This window comes from Lineus longissimus, chromosome 1, assembly GCF_910592395.1.
Source record: "Lineus longissimus chromosome 1, tnLinLong1.2, whole genome shotgun sequence".
Classification (NCBI taxonomy): Eukaryota; Metazoa; Nemertea; class Pilidiophora; order Heteronemertea; family Lineidae; genus Lineus; species Lineus longissimus.
Window position 1 is genome coordinate 7,514,679 of NC_088308.1, and position 8,411 is coordinate 7,523,089.

Sequence of the window (8,411 nt, forward strand, 5' to 3'; positions counted from 1 at the left end):
ATTCTCATTACCGAGCGACCGCATCTTTCCTGTATGTCGAAAGAAACAAGCTCCTCGTCCCGTAGACGAGGGTTAGTTCTTATGACAATGGAAAAAGAGACAGGGCCGATGACGTATGTACTAAGCGAAAGGGAAAAATGGCGGACTCCCGGGCTTTTACTGTTTGGTGGTTACGCCATGCGCCTCGTGGCCTGATGGGAGTGAACGTGATCCTTTTGATGTGGCCGGGCAGTAAGTCGCCAGAACATAGAGCATGTTCTCCAGTAAACCCATAATACTTGGTTACCGATCAGTGGAGCCTCTCCATGGAACGAGTATATAGATCCCCGAGCTATGATAGCCATAATGAGGTAATCAGCCCTACCCTATCATTGTCTCAAGCACCTGTATCAGTCATCGATCTTCATCCAGCCTGATGGTCGCCTCGATGGCCCACTGATGGACAATTTATTACAGTGTGGCTTGGTGATGTTGGCGGGGGTGTTGGTCAAGAGGGGCTTGCAGTTACTGACTGGGGTAAATGGAAATTATTCAATCCGTTGTGTAGACGGATATACAAATACCATGTGCCGGTTTCAGCAAAGCATTATCATTGCACTACGGCATTGTATATGACTGCATTTCTATTTTCCTGCACCACCACTTATAAAGAACGGCGTAACCCTTCAATAATACTTACCGTCAAACTGTCTCACGAAGTTAAATGAAGGTGTGGACTCACCCGTCAAGAACCCAATGCTATTAAGAAACGGTACCTTAATAATATTGAAAATTAAATTCAGAAATGGATAAAATTGGAAAATGGCGTTCGTCCTTGGTTACCTGACAGATAAACCCTGGGTGATATTGAGCCCGGAAATAGGTTGATTTCCTCTTGTACCTATCTGGTAGCTATCGCCTGCGCGTCAACAGTCACACTAAGGTCACAAACTGAGGACGACAACGATTGATAAACCGTTAACTTAATTTCCTACAATGTGATTTAACTTGCACTTTGATATTAAACATAGATTCAGATGGACCATGAGCGCTCCACAGGTATACTCCATTCATGATTGAAATGTAAAGCAATTGTATTGGTCTAAATGCCGTGCGGTGTACCAAATATGCTTACTTAGGCAGTGATGTGACAATTAACGGAAAAAGCTAATCTACTATTGATACCGAAGTAAGAAAATGAATGCCTGTATCTCCGTACGCGTACCACTTGATATAAAATGCAGCACCACCGGAGGAACATCAGTAGTTAGTCGTATCAGAAGTGTCTATTTCACCAAAATGTAGGCTTACACCCTTTTACCACAAATGGTAGGCCCCTCGCAATGAACACCCTTAGTATCATATACATGTATCTAGGTCACTGATCAAGCTACCTTCGTGGGGTTTTTCTAGGCTGTCGAAGTGATTCGAGTCTTTGAGCAATGGACAACCTATTTCCTTCTTGTAACGAGCTCATCTACGTCTGGTGTTTTGTTTCTGCTCTGACCAGTCAGTGACGAGGGCGAGAAAAGTGCTTGTCTCGTTTTTAAGTATTTTTTATGATGCTATTAACTAATTTCAAGTTCGAATATATAAATGGCAAATTATTTGAAGTAGTTAATATTTATACAACTCAATGGAATATGTAATATGTAGGCTTCACGACCTTCGACGTTCATACACATGAATCCATTTTTTTTACAAACTAAATGGAATATGGAATATGCAGGCTTCACGACTCCCGTGTTTATACACATGAATACACCTTTTGGACAATAATGGCATAACCGCCCTATAAAGGACACCTCTACATTACGGACACCAACGCCCTGTCCCATGGTTGTCCGCAATAGAGAGCTTGTACTGTACCTTCTTAGTTTCCTTCTTGTGGTTGCACTGGGTCTATACATACATGTATGGTCTGTCTCTTCTTCCTCTTCTTCCTCCTTCTTGGTGCTCAAACAAAGCTTTCATTGTGATGTTTTCGCTGAGGATTGCATGACAAATATGAACGAATGGTCTGATACTCGTTATGTGGATTTGACTTCTTTAATAATTCAAGCTTCAAAAGGTAAAATTCCCACGCTTCTGGTGTGTTCCTTTGCAGATCACTCTTGAAAGGCAACCCTAGAGTCATTCTTCAATGAACAGATATTTTTAAACAACAATGCTACAGTTTACTTGCATTGACTGCAAAGCGAGGCTGTTACAGTTAGCATTGAGAGAAAATGTCCAATTCTTTCAGTAACTAAATTCTTATGAAATGAACGAAGCTTACTAAATATAAAGATTTCTGTATTCTTCCTTCAGGGTTAAGTTAATTCTTCCCTTGTCTGGATTCATCCTATCTCTATGATTGCGGTAATTATTTCAAGCTTGTCCCACTCGACGAGACATAATCTGACGTCTCATAATGGAGACGCAAGAGTTGATTATAGATGATTGAGGAAGATTGGAGGGAGATTCATTAGGTAATGATACCATTATGATGCCGCTACTCTGTTTTCAGTATCTTATAGTTTTGACTGATCTCAACGTATCCTTTAGCAATAGTGTGGTTTTAAAACAGTTGAGAATCGGTCACCGTGTTACCCTTTTGGTCTACTCGATCCTTTCGTTCATTGAAAATTGGACTAGAGTTGAGTTGAACTTGAGAACGAATAATTTTACTCTCGTGGTGGTTATACCTTTTTCGCTACTCACTTACCTTAAAATGCAGATTGAGTTTTGTGGCTGAGCTGGCAGGATGTCGAGAACTGTACGGCAGAGCACAGACGTATGGGATCTAACTGTTGATCTTGTCTGCGTTCCTGGCCGTTACTTGTTCTCTTTTTCTTGGCAGTATGTTGAGAACTGTATACGGCAGAGCACAGCCGTATGGGATCTAACTGTTGATCTTGTCTGCGTTCCTGGCCGTTACTTGTTCTCTTTTTCTTGGCAGTATGTTGAGAACTGTACGGCAGAGCACAGCCGTATGGGATCTAACTGTTGATCTTGGCTGCGTCCCTGGCCGTTACTTGTTCTCTTTTTCTTGGCAGTATGTTGAGAACTGTACGGCAGAGCACAGCCGTATGGGATCTAACTGTTGATCTTGGCTGCGTCCCTGGCCGTTACTTGTTCTCTTTTTCTTAGCAGTATGTTGAGAACTGTATACGGCAGAGCACAGCCGTATGGGATCTAACTGTTGATCTTGGCTGCGTCCCTGGCCGTTACTTGTTCTCTTTTTCTTGGCAGTATGTTGAGAACTGTATACGGCAGAGCACAGACGTATGGGATCTAACTGTTGATCTTGGCTGCGTCCCTGGCCGTTACTTGTTCTCTTTTTCTTGGCAGTATGTTGAGAACTGTACGGCACTGCAGAGCACAGACGTATGGGATCTAACTGTTGATCTTGGCTGCGTCCCTGGCCGTTACTTGTTCTCTTTTTCTTGGCAGTATGTTGAGAACTGTACGGCACTGCAGAGCACAGCCGTATGGGATCTAACTGTTGATCTTGGCTGCGTCCCTGGCCGTTACTTGTTCTCTTTTTCTTGGCAGTATGTTGAGAACTGTACGGCACTGCAGAGCACAGACGTATGGGATCTAACTGTTGATCTTGGCTGCGTCCCTGGCCGTTACTTGTTCTCTTTTTCTTGGCAGTATGTTGAGAACTGTATACGGCAGAGCACAGACGTATGGGATCTAACTGTTGATCTTGGCTGCGTCCCTGGCCGTTACTTGTTCTCTTTTTCTTGGCAGTATGTTGAGAACTGTACGGCACTGCAGAGCACAGACGTATGGGATCTAACTGTTGATCTTGGCTGCGTCCCTGGCCGTTACTTGTTCTCTTTTTCTTGGCAGTATGTTGAGAACTGTACGGCACTGCAGAGCACAGCCGTATGGGATCTAACTGTTGATCTTGGCTGCGTCCCTGGCCGTTACTTGTTCTCTTTTTCTTGGCAGTATGTTGAGAACTGTACGGCACTGCAGAGCACAGACGTATGGGATCTAACTGTTGATCTTGGCTGCGTCCCTGGCCGTTACTTGTTCTCTTTTTCTTGGCAGTATGTTGAGAACTGTATACGGCAGAGCACAGACGTATGGGATCTAACTGTTGATCTTGGCTGCGTCCCTGGCCGTTACTTGTTCTCTTTTTCTTGGCAGTATGTTGAGAACTGTATACGGCAGAGCACAGACGTATGGGATCTAACTGTTGATCTTGGCTGCGTCCCTGGCCGTTACTTGTTCTCTTTTTCTTAGCAGTATGTTGAGAACTGTACGGCACTGCAGAGCACAGACGTATGGGATCTAACTGTTGATCTTGGCTGCGTCCCTGGCCGTTACTTGTTCTCTTTTTCTTAGCAGTATGTTGAGAACTGTACGGCAGAGCACAGACGTATGGGATCTAACTGTTGATCTTGGCTGCGTCCCTGGCCGTTACTTGTTCTCTTTTTCTTGGCAGTATGTTGAGAACTGTACGGAACTGCAGAGCACAGACGTATGGGATCTAACTGTTGATCTTGGCTGCGTCCCTGGCCGTTACTTGTTCACTTTTTCTTGTACATGTAGTTAATTATCTGTATAAAGTTGGCCAAATAAAATACATGTGAATCCCAAATGTCAATGCTGTTGGTTTTTTGGTTTGGATTTTGTTTACAAAGAAAACTTCTGAAATAACATTGTGTCGAGTTGAGACTGAGACGCTTTTCATGCGGGCACAATTGGTACAGGAATCAAAATCTGAAATAAATTTCACGAGGCTTTATGACACTCCACTGTCAGTGCTGTCACCGCGCTGAGGAGCGATCGAAAATCTATCTTTTTTAAATTCTGACAGACATACATTTGATCCGTTAGACGGCTACCTGTAGAAATTTTCTTCGGTACCGTGTTTTATATATTTCATCTTTTCACTTGATCACTTATGGTTTTTCTCAATTTTACGATTTTGTTGTCTTTTACTGAAGTCTTAGATTAGGCTTGAACGCTGCATCGGTCACCGATGATCATGCGTAATATTGATTAGACCAATAGCTCGTGATCCAGAGCCCGAAACGATACGGACAAAACTTTTACGACAAACTGTACTATAGATTAGAAATGAATTTTCGTTCATGTTCAAAGTTAGATCAGAAGCTAGAATTCGACACTTCTGTCGTCTGCGTCTTTTTTATGACATATCTTGCTCCTGAAAAATGATCATGTCTTGCGAGAAACATGCTGAATTTTAACAGATTACTCTTCAGATTGAAATATCATTCAACTCTCTTAATTCTCCTGGCATATCAACAAGGTATAATATGGCAGCTTAAGATCACCTACACTTGATGGAGCGTAATTTTCCTGGTATTTTTCCCATCATCCATAATCTTAATCACGTGACGCAATCATGGCGGCCATCATGGATATCCGGTTGTGTGTTTGTAAACAGATCACGTGCATCCATCGGGAAACCAACTGACACTCGTCGTTGTCGGCTGTGATTATGTATCATTACATGCAATCATCCCTCAAAATACCCCCTCAGGAAACGTGTGCTCAACTGTTCTCAGATATGGCGCGGCACCGTGACCGGGGACATGTCCCCAGTGCTCCTTGTGGACCGTGTCAACTGCAGTGGTAAAGTACAGCTAGATTTATCACTGTATAGAAACTGTAATGGGGACTATACGCAAAAACAAAGGATCCACTTGGCGATATCTTGGTGACTAGTATGCCCATGATATGGTACAAGGCTTAGTTTGCCTTTCTAACGGGTAAAGCGAATGACAAAATAAAAGTTTAATCAATCGGTTGATCAGCTGACCTCTGCCTTTATATTAATAGTAGCGCAAACAATGATATACATTGACCTTCGAGTGACAGAGGTGATTATCTCATTGAATCTGATATGCAATATGCAATAGGCCTTTACAATGTATAATGAAGTATCACATTACATTTGCATGCTAAACATATAAGACCGTTCTAGTAATTTACTTATCAGTACCACGTGAAAGCATCAACAATCGCGACCGCTGCATGACACGTCGTCTGTCTATACGATCATATAAATCGACTACAGTGGCCTACTAACACTTTCAGCTAGCTAAGCACACGGAACAATTCGGACAATATTTCCAGGTCTAGCATTCAGGAAGAACTCGGGGATATCAACATGAGTACATTCACGGACTACAACTCTGTTTCGACTAACTACGATTACGGTCGGGAGGCTACTGGGGCGGAATACTACATCGGTGCACTGCTGACCAGACTGGAGATACCTCTCAAGGACATACATGTTCTTGACGCCGGCTGCGGCACGGGGAACTATTCCAAAATGTTGCTGGATCGTGGCGTTGGTAAGGTGACGTTACTCGACGGCAGCGAAGGTATGCTGGCACATGCTAAGAAAAAGTGCGAGGGGCGAGGCCTTGCTGAGACGAAGCACCACGTCCTGCCTACCCTTCCGTTCCCGGCGAGTTCCTTTGATTGTGTCATGTTCAATAATGTCCTGCATCATTTGGAGTCACCAGGTGAGGAGCTGCAAGCCCCAAAAGCTCTGGCGGAAGCTTTCAGGGTCCTCAAACCAGGCGGGTTGTTGATTATCTTCAACCTGATGAACCACCAGTTTGAAAAAGGATTCTGGTTTTCTCGGTTCCTGCCAGCACCAATGCAGCGTTACAAAGACGGTTTACCCAAAACAGAGATATATCTTGAGGCGTTGAAGAGTATAGGATACGACAATGAACAAGTCATGGTGCCCCTTAACCTGCTGCTCGCCCCTAAGGTCTACTTCGATGAGGAGGGCCCGTTGAAACAAGAGTTCCGAAGCACGCATTCCTTCTTTAGTATGACGTCACCGGAAGAGCTCAAACAAATTCAGGAGAACCTGTCAGAGTTGAAGCGGATTGGTCAATTAAAGGATTACGTCAGAGAAATGGACAGGGAACGGGTTTTAGTCGGCCAATCATGCTTCTTCTTTGCAACGAAGCCACAAACGAACTCTATCATGTAGACACCTATTAGTACTGATAAATCATGCAGCAACTTATAAGTATAATGGCAAGCACGCAAGCACCAAGAAATCATGTAGAAACTTTAAGTAGGCCTACTGAAAAGCACCAAGAAATCATGTAGAAACTTGTTAGTACCGATACTGCAAGCACCAAGAATTAAAGAAAAAAACAAGAACGTGCCAGAATTTAACAAACCTCCACTATTACAAAAAATACAACCAAAGCGACGTCTTGGCTATGACAGGAGAACTTAAATCTCGTGCTTTACGATCGCGATGTCATGTATTATGTCCGATGATTTTACTCACTCAGAAGCCTGAAGTACTGGGCACGATCGAGGATTAAACAAATTATTCAATTTCATCCGTTGATTCTTAATTTGATATATTTCGCCACTGCTGCAGGTATTTGTCAGGCGCAAACCTCTTGTCAGAAGCATGGTTTGTTACTAACACTTAGATGGTTACAAAAACTACGCTTTTGACCAAAGAAAAAACAGTTTGTTACACAAACTTTGGTCCATCTAAGAGCAAACGTAGCTTTTGTTGAACAATTTGTTGTATAATATATCGTCCACACTGTCAATATTGCACTGGAGGAGTACCATTTCAACCCACATGGCTGCATGTGGATGTATATCATCACAACGATAACTAAAGCGACGTCTTGCTTAAAGCAAAGGAACTGAATATCGAAGACTCTTGTTGCCACCGTGGTTGTGGATGCTCTAATCTAGGGGCACGATGTGGTCTGCATAGAGTGAATTCTAACGGATCCTCGAGTGTACTCTCTTAATGTCCAGGAGTGAATTTTCACTCTAAAAGAGTGAAATTTCACTCTTCCTTAGAGTGTAGTTAGGGACCAATCCTTTTAGAGTGAGTTTCACTCTTTAGATAGAGTGAACATACATTCAATCCTTCTGAGTGAAATGGGCACTCTTTTTGGAGTGGAATACATTCGATTAGAGTGAGAATGAATGGATTATCACTCTTGACAGGAGTGAAGCATCACTCAAAGGGCCCAAGCCCACCTTTTTCCGAAATTGAGGAATTATATGTTTTAGAATCAAATATAGAGAGAATTACACCTGTCAGCAATGAGTTCAGATACAGTGCAGACTATCAGAAGTGACATAGAAGTTTCCAAAATATAGTCCGCTCTTATCACAATGGACATTCTCTATCGAAAACAGAACCTTGCATGTGAATGAGGTTGCCACAAGCTCGACTGTGAATGAGGTTTCCTCCTAGGCCTCATCTGTGAATGGTGAGGGATTCGTTGCAGCCGCAGTATTCTGTCAAATTGGCGCTTTTAAAGGTATTGATTTGAAATGCATTGGCCGATATACCACGTTTGATTAAATGAAACTTGCTCATCTTAATCACACTATTATTTTTATGGATTTTGTCTTTAATTAAGACGATTATACAATGGCTGAATGTCACGGGTGAG

The 8,411-nt window shown here is 42.8% G+C and overlaps 1 protein-coding gene across 1 annotated transcript; it reads left to right on the forward strand.

The window, feature by feature from the left end:
- The first annotated feature begins 5,893 nt into the window (after nucleotides 1-5,893).
- On the forward strand, nucleotides 5,894-7,322 carry LOC135498676 (ubiquinone/menaquinone biosynthesis C-methyltransferase UbiE-like). Its single transcript, XM_064789062.1, has one exon. It carries the CDS (start codon nucleotides 6,116-6,118, stop codon nucleotides 6,956-6,958), a length of 843 nt encoding a protein of 280 aa, XP_064645132.1. The 5' UTR covers nucleotides 5,894-6,115; the 3' UTR covers nucleotides 6,959-7,322.
- The last annotated feature ends 1,089 nt before the right edge of the window (nucleotides 7,323-8,411 follow it).